At 36.5% G+C, this 17,743-nt stretch overlaps 1 protein-coding gene across 1 annotated transcript; it reads left to right on the top strand.

The window, feature by feature from the left end:
* Nucleotides 1-3,752: 3,752 nt before the first annotated feature.
* Nucleotides 3,753-17,078, top strand: LOC110457462. Its single transcript, XM_021508758.1, has 2 exons — nucleotides 3,753-3,907; nucleotides 11,668-17,078. The coding sequence occupies exon 2, from the start codon at nucleotides 12,830-12,832 to the stop codon at nucleotides 16,517-16,519; it is 3,690 nt and encodes a 1,229-aa protein (XP_021364433.1). The 5' UTR covers nucleotides 3,753-3,907; nucleotides 11,668-12,829; the 3' UTR covers nucleotides 16,520-17,078.
* The last annotated feature ends 665 nt before the right edge of the window (nucleotides 17,079-17,743 follow it).

Raw genomic sequence — 17,743 nt, forward strand, 5'->3', positions numbered from 1 at the left:
ACATATCTAATATATTAAATAATATATCTTGTATATTATATGAGATATTTATATATCATATAAGATATCTTATATCGTATACAAGATATCTCGTATAGTATATGATATGTCTTATATATTATATCAGATATATCATATATAAAAGAGATCTCTTATTTATATGAGTTATATAAATTGATGAAATGCAGGACCGACATTGCTCCTTGAATAAATAAAGTTTGGCGTGTCGTATGTGTTTACTTAAAATCTGTATGGCTAAAGTATATATCCTGCTTTGTTCCGTCCAGAATTTGTGATACCAAACCTAACCCGGATATTCGTATTATTTCACATGGTGTTTTAACCGTATTGATATAAACTATTTATTAATTTATAAACCCACTGTATATTTTTATTAGGGTGGTTCAAATTGATATAAAATCTATTAAATGTCACCCCAAAGGAGACAATATACAATATGTTCTGGTTTATTTTGTTGCATTATAGCAAGTCGTTGTTTCTTTCGTATTCTTTTACATACAGTAGTGTGGACTTAAAACTTATGAAAGACGTAGAGACCTTTTATTGATACAAAGATTTTTTACTAAACATTAAGTATAAATATATTATTTACATTGCCTTATCATGACCAGCGACTATCAAAACATTTTTATACATTTATAATCAGAGCAGGATGATTACACTAGTATACATATAAAACGATAAAAAATGATTATTTTTACTTGGAGCAAATTCTATACCGTAGTTATCTACCAAGGCGAGGCAATTTATGCACATGAAGATGATACTATTGATAGATGTAATTATGGCAAGCCAACTTAAAAGTTATTCAAGGAGCCGAATTTCATAAAACTATGTAAGATATCTTGTACATGTATAGTATATGAGATATCTTATTTGATATATAAGATCTGTTTTATACTATATAAAAAATCTTATATAGAAATTAAATGAGATGTTATATTAGATATCTCATATACTGTATAAGATGTCTCATTCAATTTTCTGTATAAGATTATATAAGAAATCTTATACAAGAATGAGATTTAAACAAAATGTCAAAAACCGGGTCCCCCACCCGGAATCTTTCGAGGATCTAGTAGTAGAAAATGCAGTAGGCTTGCTATCAACACGTGGTCCTGTCGTCATTATGTCATTATACCATAATCCACCATAGTGTTAAATCTTGAATGACGTACTCCGAATGATTCCATATATATCATATAGTAACGAGATTTCAATTATATAAGATATCTTATTACATAAGATATATTAGATATAAAATTATATATTATATCTTATATACTTAATTAAAATTTCTCATTGAATTTCTGTATGAGACATCTCATTTACTATATTACATATCTAATATATTAAATAATATATCTTGTGTATTATGAGATATTTATATATCATATAAGATATTTATATATCATATAAGATATCTTATATCGTATACAAGATATCTCGTATAGTATATGATATGTCTTATATATTATATTAAATATATCATATATAAAAGAGATCTCTTATATATATGAGTTATATAAATTGATGAAATGCAGGACCGACATTGCTCCTTGAATAATTGTAGGCTGGCGTGTCTTTTGAGTTTACTTAAAAATCTGTATGGCTAAAGTATATATCCTGCTTTGTTCCGTCCAGAATTTGTGATACCAAACTTAACCCGGATATTCGTGTTATTTCACACGGTGTCTTAACAGTATTAATAAAAACTATTTATTAATTGTATAAACCCACTGTATATTTTTATTAGGGTGGTTCTAATTGATATAAATTCTATTAAATGTCACCCCAAAGGAGACAATATACAATATGTTCTGGTTTGTTTTGTTTCATTATAGCAAGTCGTTGATTCTTTTGTATTTTGTTACATAAAGTAGTGTGGACTTAAAATATCCACTTTTAAATTCTTAATTATATGTTATATATGTAGAGCAGGTTTTTTTTTTTTATATGTACACAGAAGATGTTAATATATAACCAATACGCGATCTGCTTTGAATAATGACGCCACGAAACACAAAAACAATGATTTCCTGACATGGTTTCATCAAACGTATGTGTGTAGTGTTAACTTTTTATAGCCTTTTGTAAGATTAATGTGACTGAGTAGAATGTTATATTTTAACCTTTCAGTTTTGCCGCATCATAGAGTGAACTAAGTAACCTTATTATCTCAGCTGTCGAGTGTCTGCACAGGCCATATAACCGCTGAGCTGATTGGCTGAGCTGTTGTTATTCAATTTGATAGGTCTGATCTGATTGGCTGAAAATGTTAACGGACGATATATCCGTTATTAAAACGCTGAGGAAAGCAAAGACAGGAGTCAATTATAGATGATCACGCTTGGTTTTCAGAGCTTGTCGTGAGAACAATTTTCTCATCGCGAGTACATGGGTGAAACCGAGAGGCCACCGCAGGTGACCCGAGAATAAGATAGTTTATATGTGATGATACTATAGTTTATCATATATATATACTACCACGTTATATATTTCTTCATTTAAAAAGGTCAACTAAACACCATACTTTTCAAATGACTTCTAGGCTGCGTGGCCATCTATCGCAAATACTTGGTTGGTGACAAACGTAAACAAATAGAATATTTGCACGGAGGAATACCATAAACCTTGAAACTATGTAGAACAAAAATATTTTTTAAAACAATATCATTGTCATTGACTTGTCCATATGCACATTTACGCTTAAAATGGTACTCTTATCCTTTGAATATTTTTCCGAAACTATATATTGTTTTGTTTAAGACGGACTATTTTCTTACACGGATCACTTTTGTGTGGATACTATTTCCGGTTTAGGACATCACCTGGAGCGAGCAGACGTTCTTTTTTGAGAACATTCGTTCCCAAATGTTGGGAAATTGGAAAATCCGTTCTCAAGTTCTTCTCAAGTCGTTCTCAACTTCTTCTCATACTGACAACCCATCAAAATGAGTGTATCATGATACCGGTAGGTGGAATAAAGTGATATGTAGATGATAATTAAGAGCATTGCTTAAAGAAACATTAATACTAGATCAATGGAATGGTGCTTTGATTAGGATTTCTTTAAATGTGAAGATATATATTGTCCACTTGTGATTAACTCATTTCATATTTATATCTCACTAAAATAGTATTATCTAGACACGAAAGAATGCCACTTCATCAGCACAGGGACCTGAGAATTTGTTTCAGCTCTATTTGGACCAAAACTTGGATGTTGAATGTATTTTTTTTTTTTTTACTTTTTTAAGGGTAAAGCTCAAGTTTCGGTAAAAAAAAACAACACCCCCAATGATGGCGTTTTCGGAGATTAGATCGAATTTCGGTAAAATTGCCCCAATCGCCAAAATGTAGCCCCGAAAATGTGTAAAATTACTATGAACATCTGAGTTCAGATACAAATATAGCCGTAAAAAAGTATCGGGTCACACTATACTTATAACGGCTTACCATATGTACTTTCCACACTAACCTGTGCTAAAATAGTAAATGCAGACTCTCCGGTGTCCACTTAACAGAAGACATGGTAGACAAACTCCAAAATTCTGCTGGGAACCCCATATTTGTCGCCCCATACGAACATGCAGTGGGATACAGCATGTCTGTGTTCCACCTTAACCTGGAAGGGGCGTGTCGGTTAGGTTTCGGATGTGGATGTGTGTGTGAGGATGTGAGTTAAGTTATGTCTGTCTGTGTATATAGATAATGTTAGTTCCGGAAAGAGTAACAGTTTATCGTGATGAAGTGAAGTGTATATGTAAATTAGAATTTCAATTGTCGAGTCTATGAATTTATGCTATAAAGACTTGTTTGCGAGGGCGTTAATCATTTAGAAAGAAACAGCCGGGCGACGCAAGTCACTGTTATCCTGTTGAAGGTAAGTCAGTATTTATTAAACGATACAATATTGGTATATATTAACTTCAATTTACATTAGGTTGGTAGCATTTGGGCTAATTGTTAGATTGGAACAATCACAAGATGACGTAGTAGATACCTTTGTGAAAAGACTTAGTTTTCTGTCAACAAAGCACCATGAAAACATTCTGCCATAACAACAATTAACACTCAAGTAAATCACACTACTTGTATGATAGGTTCGTCTAATTTTTAATTTCTTATATCCATTTATATCATTATCAAAAAAATTGAATTATAAAATTTTGATTCAGATGTTGGAAATTCACATAATGTTTTGGATATATCCTTTGTCTCGTTAACACTTACAGGTTCGGATAAAGAAAACACTGCTTTATCCAACTATGCTCTCGTTAGAGGCGACTCTCATTTCTTGCCGAGAGAAATAGGGTGGTGGAGGGAGCAGAACAAATCACAATTGATTTGCTGCACCCTTTGCAACACTTGGTGTTGTGTAAAGGTTCGCCATTTCCTTCTTCTTGGAGTTGGTTCCTCCTGTGATCGGTTCCTTTTGATATGGCTTTTAGCCTCACCTTTGCTTTTATACTTGTGTGTACACACTAAACGTTACGCTATGTTGTCCATATCCACAAATGTCCAGTGTTTCTCTCTCTTACATTCTCGACTACACCCCTGGATTATTTCATGGTGGAACTGATTGGTATTACCCAAGAAAACATTCCCAACATTTTAGTGCCATTGTATAGTAACAAGATATTTTTCTTCTGCTTTTCTTTGAATTGTTTTTATCTTCCTCTATATATCCGCCATTGTTGTTTTCAGGAATACAGTTGACAATTAAGTATAGGGTAGTGATGAATAATGTTTTTCAGAAAATGAAACAATTCATCAAAGCAATAGACCTACTACACATATATTTTCATCTTACGTCTCAGATTGCATCCGTTTATTGCGTGAGTGTTCGTCGAGTATACCCATGGCAGCAATGCACTCGTGCAGTACGTGACGTAAGAGGAACAAATATATGTTATTTAGCCTATATAATCAATTCTATGGAGTTATGATCTGGTGAATGTTACTGCTGTAGTGACATGGTTATGTACATGTTTACTGATGTCTTGCATGTTGTTGTTTTTTTATATACATAATGCATTTTTTAAATCATATTGTTTGAACAATACCGACAATGTGGGGTAAACATTATATAAGCATTCCTGTCCCATTACAGGCAAATCACTAGTGAATACCTGTGTGGATTTTCGAATATATATATAATGTCACTTACTCTGAATTGTTTGGCTATAACTTTAAGGAAATTTGGACAGAGTATTTCCGCTGACCAGACAAGCCAGCTCAGTGGTTAAGAACGACAGTATACCAATTTAAGCGTTCGAATCCTAGTATAAAAGAAATAACTCAGAGCATTGTTATTTATAATCATTTGTTGCATTTATTTCATCTCTATTACTCTTTTTCATTAAAGTCCCGAAATGTATGTTTTCTTTACATAATTGATTTATTACAGCGGTTGGGGATTCATATAAGTATGTATAAATACACGCTAACGTGTGACTGGTACACCATGTCTCTTACTTCTTGACCTTTTAAAATTTGAATTGTACTTTCCGGATTTAACAAATACTTATCTATACTCGAGGACTTGATACCGTAAACAACGAAATAAAAAGGCCACGTATTTCTAGTAATTGTTTTACATAACAAGCTGCCGTCTCTGTTGGTAGACGAAAGTTTGTTGTATACTGGTTGTTTGATTCTGATTAGGTTCACCTGATATAAAACTTGAAAAATAAATTATATATTGTTGTAAAAAAAAAATTAAAAAAATCGAACGGTTTTCTAGGAATCTTTCTCGTTTTGTTGTATTCTCGGGATTTGCTTTTGTGTCCTCTATTTGGGGACACAAAAGCAAAAACATAAATTTGCTGCACCCATTGCAATTTCAGCGATGTTTTTCTTTCTTTCTACTTCTAACTACCTTTTGTTTCTTAACGCCTTGCTTGATAATACCTCACTTTTGGCGTTAATGTTGAACGTTTGCCCAGGTGAAGCAGGCAATAGGTTCTGTTCAAAAGCTGGGACATACTAGAGTCCTTTAAAAAGGTAGTTGTTATTCCCTGCTTAACGTTCAGCATTTAGGAGAATGGCAACAACTGTTTCACCCTTTGTCAGTATAATTTTACCAGGCGGATGCTGTGCTGGGTGCCTTCGGTATTGCATTTCAGTGAGAAAGCCCTATCAAATCTGCGCTATCACAAGGATGCAAACACACAACATACCCTGTCTCCTGCACATACACACACGCAAGCGAGCGAGCACACACTTCACACATGAATGGAAGTCATAAAACGACATTAGCTGTTAATAGGACGTTAACAAATTAAACTTTCTACATCGTAAAATTAAAGTGTATGCAGGTGCTCCCTCACTACGTATTGAAAGTAATATTGTTTCATGTACAGTCAGTTTTTTTAATGTTTGTTTTTCTAGATTTTTTTGTTTTTGCAACGACCTGTGACACAATGTCCCAATGGTATATCAGCCAGACACAATGTTCTCCGTTCCCCCACATTTAAAAAAACCCATAGGGAAACGAATGTTGTTAGAAGGATTATAGTCAGTTTCTGAGTAGTATAAATTGTATTTACCTGTGAATGAAATATAATATTTTTTCAGAGTTTGAACAACTTTTTATATTAAAAATATTTCAATATCAATTATATATATCAATTAATATGCTCCATATTGAATACACCCATTTTGTAGACCTTCTGCTGCTGATTTGACATATTATAAGATGAAAAGTGTTATTTTATTTTGTAATAATTTTAAACTTAAAAAATATTATTCAAATATTTAAAATATAAATAGTCATAAAATGAAACTTTTCTTTATTATTGTAACATTTAATAAGATGCGTAAGTATTTTGTGTGACTAAAAGTTTGGTGCTTAACAGTTGATGATTAAACTTTAAAAAAAAAAAAGGAAATTCATCTAATTTCCTGGATGTAAGTATCTTAACTAAAAATCATTGTGTTGTTCAACGCTTTAGATCACCTTCAGGATGCTCACCCATCTGTTAGGAGGGGGGGGGGGGTATACTGGTATCAGGCTGTCTGTTCGTCAGTCCATCCGTCCGTCTGTCTGTATATATATACAGCATTTGATATAGCGCACTATCTAGCTAACATAATCGCTCTAAAGCGCTTTACAGTACATAGATATAAAATTGATACAATTAGCATATACATTAATCAATATATTTTTTAAGGAATTCGCAAGAGCTGCCTTAACAGGCGCTAGCTACTAGTCATATGCCACCTGGCTAATATCTCCCTATGTGTGTAAGCCTGCGTGTGTGCTGGAGATGTAATGTGTTCTGTTTGTAGTCGGACCGTTTGTTGGCGTTGTGTGTGCAGGAGAAAATCACTTTCTCTGAATATCCATGTATACGATGACTTCGGGGATCGAACCCCGGCCGCCTGCGTCGAAGGCTGAATTGTTAACCACTCGATCAATCCGCCCATATGTAGATAACATAGTGTACCTCTTACTCCTACTAGGTTTAAGCATGGAATTTCATGTTCCTTCTTTACCAGAGTTATGGCCCTTGACTACTGTCGACGGTAATTGCTGATTATCTTGGAAATAGAAGAAATTGTTTATACACATTTACATGAGAGTATCNGGGAGGGGGAGGGGGGAGTGGGTATAAGTTAGCTAAAGGCGACAGTTCTAGTTTTGTATTGGAATTTGAAGTTTAGAGATATGATATAATGTACAAGCTTGCTGAAATTGACTATTCTCAATAAATAGTGCTATATTGTATAACTTTTTGAAATGTAATGTTAAAGTTAATTTAGATTTGACTATTTTGTATTGAAAATTTAAGTATGTATTTTAACTTGTTTCGTATTTGGTGGCTTAAAAAGTGTAATGTTAATGAAATGTTATGTAATGTATAAGTATTGATGAATTTGACTATTTTAGTATTTATTTTATTAACAACCTAACATTTAATAAACAGACAATGCAGTGTTTAATTATTATTTTATTTTATTAATTTCATACCCCAAAAATTTAAAACTTACTATATATATATATATTATATATAGTAAAAACCTGAAGAGCCCTGTGAAGGGTGAAAGCAGCTAGTATTTTAGTCGGTCGTTAATCTTATTTTTTCTATATTTACTTCCTTCACATGGACATTTAATCCCTTTTTATTATATATATATATCTAAAACCTATCTAATATGGCAAATACACAGAAAAACTACAAGTCACACAGGTAAGTCACCTGTGGGATCAGTATGAAACAGACAATAATTGGTTTGGTATTGTCTTCCTATTTAAAACTTTTCTTGGTCTCTAAAAAGTGGGGGAACTGAGAACACCCCCTCTGCCACTAGGTCGCGAGTTCGAGGGTACTCCGGCTTTCCTCAACCACCAAAACCTGACACGTCCTTGAATGACCAAAGCTGTTTATAGGACGTAAAACACAAACAACCCAAACCAAACCCAAATACGTAACTGAGCTGTTTTGCCATTTTGCTTCTTGATAAAGACATCTGCGATACTATTCGAACATTATTCGTGAAAACCAGTTTCATTGTATTTAAATACATTAATATCCGTTTCCTATTCAATCTCATAGGATTTATTTTTTTATTTATTTTTTATGTATAACAAACCTGGTCTCACCTATACCTATACCTATCCTACACTTTTGTTTGCGAGTACACTTTCCACTTCTTACAGATCACTTTGTTGACCTGCTGAACCGATTTACATTCTGATAATTCTGGCATTAAAACGAGATTTTACTGTAGTTGGTAGAATTAGCTGATGGATTTCTAAGTAATTGGTGTTGAATTTCCTTTTTACTTTTATGACAATGAAATACACCTATTCTTAACCCTTTCACCTCTGTAGACAGACCATAATGAACTTATTCAGATCAATGCATGGTAGAGTCTACAGCAGTTATATCGGGATAAAAGAATTAAAGTCAACACAGAAAATGATTATGTATATGCTTTTAACAACACTTGGTTGAGAGAATAGACGCTATGTATCTTTGTTAACGAAAATATTATTTTTCTTTAGAGGCCATTTGCAAAATCATAAAGAACTTGAAAAAAACCCATTAATCACGTTTTTTTATCATAAAATCAATCAATCCTTACATTTTTTTGTAAATCATTGTGTGTATGACATCAGAGGAAAATATCTGAAGAAAGTAACTTTCGTATTATTTTATAACTCATGGACATATGTTTGAAATGCTCAAATATTTAGAAAGCTCGTTCTTCTATTCTCTAATGTCGATTAACGTAAAGCTAGCACTATGGCTAATACAAGGAAGTAAGTGTAATCTTGCTTGAACAGCTTTCTGAGATCTTACAGTCGCACATTGTTTCCGAACTTGAACTTGAAGGGTTTACGGACTTCTTCCTTTAGCCGTAACATCCGCCCCCAGATGTCAGTCTCTTTATTTGTGTTGACCTTTGTCGAGGTCATCCAAATTGTCCTGTGACATATATCAATGTAGCTGTAGATTCTGTTGTATCGTGAAATAATAATAAATTCCTCACTTCATTGTCTTGATGATAGGCTCGGTCACAGGCTCGGTCACGGGCTCGGTCACAGGCTCGGTCGCGGGCTCGGTCACGGGCTCGGTCACGGGTTAGGTCACGGGCTCGGTCACGGGCTCGATCACAGGCTCGGTCACGGGCTCGGTCACGGGCTCGTTCCGGGCTCGGTCACAGGCTCGGTCACAGGCTCGGTCACGGGCTCGTTCCGGGCTCGGTCACAGACTCGGTCACGGGCTCGGTTACAGGCTCGGTCAAGGAGGCGTTGGTTTTGTTTTTGGCAAAGATGTACAGGGTGTTGCATTAATTCATAGGAGTGCTGATCTACCTAGATCTTAATTCTTGTCGGTGTGGGTCCAGCTAGGTTGTTTCCCATCGCTGAGAATGCACAGAGATGTTTTGCTAAGGATACTTCTTTCTTGTCTGTCAAAGTTCTCGTTCACAGATACTTAGAGAACACGCCTATGGCCGCATGTACATAGGGTTAGCCGTTGTTTTCGTTCATCGATTCCTGTCATCATAAAATAACATGGTGTGTAAAGTTTTGGCAATAAATTATATATTAAATGTATAATCTTATCGATTCCATTCGGCAAAACTAATTTCAATTTTATACAATGTAAGTGAAATGTTTAATTTTGTAATGTCAATTAAGGTAAAGCTAGCACTGTGGCTTATACAAGGAAGTAAGTGTAATCTTGCTTGAACAGCTTTCTGAGATCTTTCAGTCGCACATTGTTTCCGACCTTAAACTTGAAGGGTTTACGGACTTCTTCCTTTAGCCGTAACATCCGCCCCCAGATGTCAGTCTCTTTATTTGTGTTGACCTTTGTCGAGGTCATCCAAATTGTCCTGTGACACATATCAATGTAGCTGTAGATTCTGTTGTATCGTGAAATAATAACAAATTCCTCACTTCATTGTCTTGATGATAGGCTAGGTCACAGGATCGGTCACAGGCTCGGTCACGGGCTCGTTCCGGGCTCGGTCACAGACTCGGTCACGGGGTCGGTCACAGGGTCGGTCACGGGCTCGGTCACAGGCTCGGTCACGGGCTCGGTCACGGGGTCGGTCACAGGCTCGGTCACAGGCTCGGTCACGGGCTCGGTCACGGGCTCGTTCCGGGCTCGGTCACAGACTCGGTCACGGGCTCGGTTACAGGCTCGGTCAAGGAGGCGTTTGTTTTGTTTTTGGCAAAGATATACAGGGTGTTGTATTGATTCATAGGAGTGTTGATCTACCTAGATCTTAATTCTTGTCGGTGTTGGTCCAGCTAGGTTGTTTCCCATCGCTGAGAATGCACAGTTGTTTTGCAAAGGATACTCCTTTCTTCACGTTCACAGATACTTAGAGAACACGCTTCTGGCCACATGTTCATAGGGTTAGCCGTTGTTTTCGTTCATCGATTTATGTCGTCACAAAATAACATGGTGTGTAAAGTTTTGGCAATAAATTACATATTAAATGTATAATCTTATCGATTCCATTCAGCAAAATTAATTTCAATTTTATACAATGTAAGTGAAATGTTTAATTCATTAGTTGTGTGACATGAACAACGCAACATATTTTAAAAGGGTTTTCCCGCTGTCCTTCAGAAGTATATACATAGAGCAGACAGTCCAAGTTTTTGAAATAAATGCCAAATTTGTTTTGAACAAAAATATGCAAACGTATTTTGCGAGCTTTCGAAAACGTCTGTTTCCGTTGTGAAGCAAAGAGTCCAAATTCCGAAAACGTCTGTTGCCTTTGTCAAGCAAATAACTCGCACTCATTGATTGACAAAGGAGAAACGAGAAACAATGACCGGCAGAGATGGTCATTACGGGGAAAAATTTAAAAACCACTATGAGGGTTGAATGTTATTTAATTAATCTCAATTGAAAGCTGTTAAACTTGCATTGGCACCTTCTGACCTTTTCTGGACTGATAAGAAGGAGAGCTAAGAAAAGAAAATGTATTAATGGGAAAGCTGGTTGGTGGTTCTTATCTGTCGAGATATGTGACAAATTCTGTATGCACTTTGTTTTAATATATTTCACCAGCAAACAGGAAATGTTAACAAAACATACACTTATTAGACTTCCATATGATACTGCCATATACAGCCATGTGTTAAATATCCATATTTTTGATTTTTTTCAGAAAGATATAGACTAACAGTACCAGGAGCTGACCGAATGAGTAAGGGGAGCAAAGAGCAAGACAGGAAAAAAAATCACTTAACCTCTTCCTACAAGCTATAGCGTACTTCACACGATAACGTCATTGGAGTTATCAACTCCGAAGCATTTCTTTCTAACCGTACACCTACCAAAGAGTTTCCGTATCCAGGTCGAAAGGTTGTTGATTTATAACCGTGGGAGCTACATAAGGATCTCAGTCCATCTGCGAGGTTCGATCACATAAATTGGCAACATATCTTCCCCAGAACGGAGACATTTAAAAGAAACACCTCACACTGTTTCCAACCGTAGACTGAGCCTACCAGATAAAGACAGGAGTAATCTGAAATTATTAATATATCTTTCCCAGAACGGAGACATTTAAAAGAAACAGCTCACACTGTTTCCAACCGTAGACTGAGCCTACCAGATAAAGACAGGAGTAATCTGAAATATTCAGCTTTGTTTATTGACATTTATCATAGATAATTAGAGATATCACTGAAGACATCAACTCAAAGTGTGCTGTCATTTTCATTTTCCCAATCCAGATGAAATGGTTGAATTACAACCGGAGTATGTTGTTCCCCGCCCCAAATCTAGTTTGATTAGAGGAGACGACCTCTAAAAAACTAAAACAGAGGCCTGTACCAGCTCCGAGGCCAAAACCACTTTTGAGATCAACCGAAACTAAAGGGAAACTTCCACTAAAAACCGATGATGCTGTTAAGATAATTAGAAATGACTCCGTGACAAACATATGTCATATATCGTCTGTAAACTCTGGCTCTAATGAAGCTTACATGCAAGAGGAAGATTGATCATATCAAACAGAATATCAGGTAACATGTTCTGTAGAACAAGGGGAGGTAACTAATAAAGGTGAAACATATTGAAGGCTACATACACAAATATCCGAACACAAAAACCGAACAGAATGTAGACCTAATGCGTCGATCGAAAAATTGAAATTGTCAGAAGTGGATATTGATGTAGACTGTTCAAATACTGCTCCCTGTAGGACAAGCCGCGTATTTACAACAAAACGTGAAGTTGTCCAGGGCTCAGAATTGAATCAAGAAAACATTTCTGTAAACAGATGGCCACATAATACTTTGCCAAGTGTATCGATAAAAGAAAAGATGTCCGTCTCAACACCCGATTTCTCTGACACATCCCAGCGCATCACAGCTTCGAGCGTGCCTTACAAAGAAATTTCTGCATATACATTGACACCACCGATCAAAACTGTAGAAAATGGAGAATCAACAGTATCGAAAAAGAGAATCACGCCGTACGTAAATTGGACCAAACATCTACCGATGCTCCAAAGGGTCGTAAAAACAGAAAATAAAAAGACAGTAGAAGTATGTGGAAATGCGCCGGACACTTCCGGTGACTCTGTACATGCTTCTAAAATTACGGCAGACGTTAGTGTGCAGGAGGTCCAGTTTATATCTGAATCTGCAGCAGATGGCGGGATAATTGAAGCTGCAGAAAACCTTCAAACATTTTCATCGAAATCCGGAAATTCTGATGAAATGATCAAATCTGGAGAGATTACTGATACAACGAATCCAAATCCAGACCTTGAAACTTTTACAGAAGATATGATCAAACATTACGTCACAAATGGAACTATGACTACATATGATAAAATATCATCATTGTGCTACAGCCATTTGAAACGGCCAAAACAGGAATGCAAGTCCAGCAAAGGCATTAAAAGTACATTTGACCAGAAGAAAACCAATCCATGTGAAAACTTGGTCAAAACTTCAAGTTTATCCGACCACGTGACACAAACTATTGATAATAATAAGGTAATCATGACCTGTGAAAACATTTCAGGAAACCCTGGCATCGTGACTACAACAGCCCAAGAAAGTATTATACCTGAATTTACTTCAGAACCAGATTCCAAAAGCACGCATACATTTATTGCAGATAAAGTGACTAGTAGCTTGCAAGAATATTCTATTCCAAAAACGGAGCACAATTTGGGTACCAAGTCCAACACAGAATACTCTGTTCGTGAAAAACATATAACAGTACCAATACCAGCAAAGAAACAGGTAGTTCCCAAGGATGCTCAAGAACTATTGACAAACAGTTTAGGTAAAGAAGCATGTAATACCCTACCAGACACCACTGATGCCTTTGATGCTGATAATGAGTCATCGTCTTTACAAGGTCCATCATCTAATATTTCTTACACTTTAAAAAATGCATGGCAGAAAGTCCAACCGGTACCTTTACCTAGGAAAAAGGCAAAATCTATGTCAAATAACACAAGTAGCAAAATAGGAGAATATCTGACAAAGACTTATTCGGAACAAGAAGTCAGCATCCAAAGAAATAATGAAACAAGGGAACGGAAAGAAATGTCGTTGGGACATCAATGTGAAGTTCAAATACCCAGTCTTGAACCTGGTATTGAAAGTTCAGCTGCGACAAGTGAAAAACCGTATACCTCAATTAATGTTGAAGTGTCATCTTCTCAAATCGCGACGCAATTCAACCAGTCTGCTTTTGATAATCCTCTATACATGTATCTATCAAATATGGTCCAGACAAAAGAACCAAACTGCAAGCACAGTGAAATCTATTCTACTTTAGTTGAGGCATCATTGCTGGAAATTCCTCTCAAACGACGTACCCTTAATTCAATGGCAACTTCCAAACAACAAGGAATGCTGACTGCCTCTGGAAATCTTGAATTCAAGTCGGAGAGTTATGGTAACTCATTATTGCTTGCTTATGAGGAAATTCGGCCAAAGCTTCCTAAAAAACTGAGACAATCAAACTGTGGATGCGGTAATACCAATCTTGCATTAATTGAAACAGAAACTCTGCCAAAACGTCCTCTAAAACAAAGGACACGTCATTCGAGAGCCATTACAAATGAAGGGATGTGGTCTTCAAATCCCGTCCTATCGACAGTCGCTGAAGAAACTCTGCCACCAAAACTGCCAGTAAAACTTCAACGTGTTACTCTTTCCCATGGTTTACCGGATACTCACGGTATCCATTATGCACAAAATACAGCTATACAAGGCCATGTGAAAATTCCTGACGATGAACAACAAGTGGTGCGGTCCTCTGATGAAAACAAGACATCGGGATACGATGAAACTATCCATCACAATACTATCCCCGCCACCACGATGGAGCTAAAGCCAACCCCAAAACCCCGTATGAGGAGGTCAAAGATACCAACTAAAACAGTTAACGAGACTGGACCTCCGCTTCCTCCTAAACTTAACAGTGTGTGTATGTTGTCACCAGGTGATCATTTATATAGAACGTCTCAAAAAGAAGTACAGTTACCACTACATGTATTGAAAAAGAAAACAGAAGAAATTAGCCCATGTAGTCGAGGCCAGACAGATGACACCTCTAAATATTCAAACTATTTCTTTACAAAGCAGATGGAGATCATTCAAGACAGACAAGCTGCATCATCAACAAAGAAAAATGTTGGAAGCACGTCTTCATGTGAAATTCACGGTAACCAGTCAAACACCAAAGATGACTATGTGTATGATTATGCATTTTACAATAGGATGTCCGGGTATCCCGAGGTAGCTGAACTGTGCATACCAGAAATATCACTTGGCCAGGGGGAAAATGAAGACTTGCATCAAAATTCACCAATTTACGAACAGATAGATAATCCTTTGGAAACACGACATGATCAGCAAAATGAGTCGTCAAAGGAAACTGATACTATACATCAATCACTTACCTCTGTTAAGGACGATGACTATGCGTATGATTACGCAGATTGCAACAGACTTTCCAAATTAGCTAAAGCCTGCGAAAATTGGAGCTATCGAAAACGCTCGCACAAACCCAAAAAGGGGCAAAGATGTAAACACAATAACAAACCACAAAACTCGAACGAATCACATAATTCTTGCTCAAGCGGTTCAGGACATCATGTGACGTGTTCATGTGGCAACAGTTCGAAGGGATCGAATCAAGCTTGTTCAGGATATTCCGATCACTGTTCATGTGGTAATAGCTCGTGTGGATCGCATATGTTTTGCTCGTGCTGTACAGGACATTGTGCTCCATGTTCATGCGGAAATAGCTCGTGTGGATCGCATAATTTTTGTTCAGGCAGTACAGGACAATATGTCGTTTGTTCATGTGGAAATAGCTCGTGTGGATCACACAGTTCTTGCTCAAGCCGTTTAGGACATCATGTGGCGTGCTCTTGCGGGAACAGTTCGTTTGGATCACACAGTTCTTGCTCAAGCCGTTTAGAACATCATTTGGCGTGCTCTTGCGGGAACAGTTCAGGTGGATCACGCAATTCTTGCTCAAACCGTTTAGAACATCATGTGGAATGCTCTTGTGGTAACAGTTCAGGTGGATCAGAAAGTTCTTGCTCAAGCCGTTTAGAACATCATGTGGAGTGCTCTTGCGGAAACAGTTCAGGTGGATCACACAGTTCTTGCTCAAGCCGTTTAGGACATCACGTGGCGTGCTCTTGTGGGAACAGTTCGTGTGGATCACACAGTTCTTGCTCTAGCTGTTTAGGACATCATGTGGCGTGCTCTTGTGGGAACAGTTCGGATGGATCAAATCAATCTTGTTTTGGACATCATGTAACTTGCTCGTGTGGAAACCATATGCGCAAGTGGCGCCATGCATCTTCATACCGAGAAAGAATCTATGCAGTTTGTTCATTTCAAAATGCGTCTATTGATCCAAATCAAACGTGTTCCAACGAAACTTTTTTTTATAAAGACCAGACAGAATTGGATAAGATTTTCTCCCTGGTGTATTTCCCTGGGAATGCCAGAAAGCCGTCTTTGTTATAGAGTTAAACAATGGAGCATGGATCTGCTCGTTTTATAGAACTTGTCGTGACGTGAATATTAATATGAAACATGTTTTACCTTTTTCAACCTCCCAATTGAAGGCATTTTTTTATCATGACAGAGAATATGAATCTGAAACATGTTTTACCTTTTTCACCCTCCCTAATGACGGCAGTTTATCATGACAGCGAATATCAATATGAAACATTTTTAACCTTCTTCGCCCTTCCTAATGAAGGCATTTTTATCATGACAGCGAATATTAATATGAAACATGTTTTACCTTCTTCGCCCTCCCTAATGACAGCATTTTTATCATGACAGCGAATATCAATATGAAACATATTTTACCTTCTTCGCCCTCCCCTAGTGAAGGCATTTTTATCATGACAGCGAATATTAATATGAAACATGTTTTTCCTTTTTCGCCCTCCCTAATGAAGGCATTTTTATCATGACGTCGAATATTAATATGAAACATGTTTTACCTTTTTCACCCTCCCTAATGACGGCAGTTTATCATGACAGCGAATATCAATCTGAAACATTTTTAACCTTCTTCGCCCTTCCTAATGAAGGCATTTTTATCATGACGTCGAATATTAATATGAAACATGTTTTACCTTTTTCGCCCTCCCTAATGAAGGCATTTTTATCATGACAGCTAATATCAATATGAAACATTTTTATCCTTCTTCGCCCTTCCTAATGAAGGCATTTTTATCATGACAGCGAATATTAATATGAAACATGTTTTACCTTTTTCGCCCTCCCTAATGAAGGCTTTTTTATCATGACAGCTAATATCAATATGAAACATTTTTATCCTTCTTCGCCCTTCCTAATGAAGGCATTTTTATCATGACAGCGAATATTAATATGAGACATGTTTTACCTTCTTCGCCCTCCCCTAGTGAAGGCATTTTTATCATGACAGCGAATATTAATATGAAACATGTTTTACCTTCTTCGCCCTCCCCTAGTGAAGGCATTTTTATCATAACAGCGAATATTAATATGAAACATGTTTTACCTTCTTCGCCCTCCCTAATGAAGGCATTTTTATCATGACGGCGAATATTAATATGAAACATGTTTTACCTTTTTCACCCTCCCTAATGAAGGCATGTTACATTGTATGTATGTTTTACTTATATTCGCTGGCATGATAAATTTGCCTTCATTAGGGAGGGTGAAATTTAAACTACTGCAACATTTTCCCAG

The sequence above is a fragment of the Mizuhopecten yessoensis genome, unplaced genomic scaffold, assembly GCF_002113885.1.
Source record: "Mizuhopecten yessoensis strain PY_sf001 unplaced genomic scaffold, ASM211388v2 scaffold9157, whole genome shotgun sequence".
In the NCBI taxonomy this organism is placed as follows: Eukaryota; Metazoa; Mollusca; class Bivalvia; order Pectinida; family Pectinidae; genus Mizuhopecten; species Mizuhopecten yessoensis.

Coding starts and splice junctions, on each gene's coding strand:
- LOC110457462 (XM_021508758.1), top strand. CDS start 12,830: ATGTCCGTCTCAACACCCGATTTCTCTGACACATCCCAGCGCATCACA.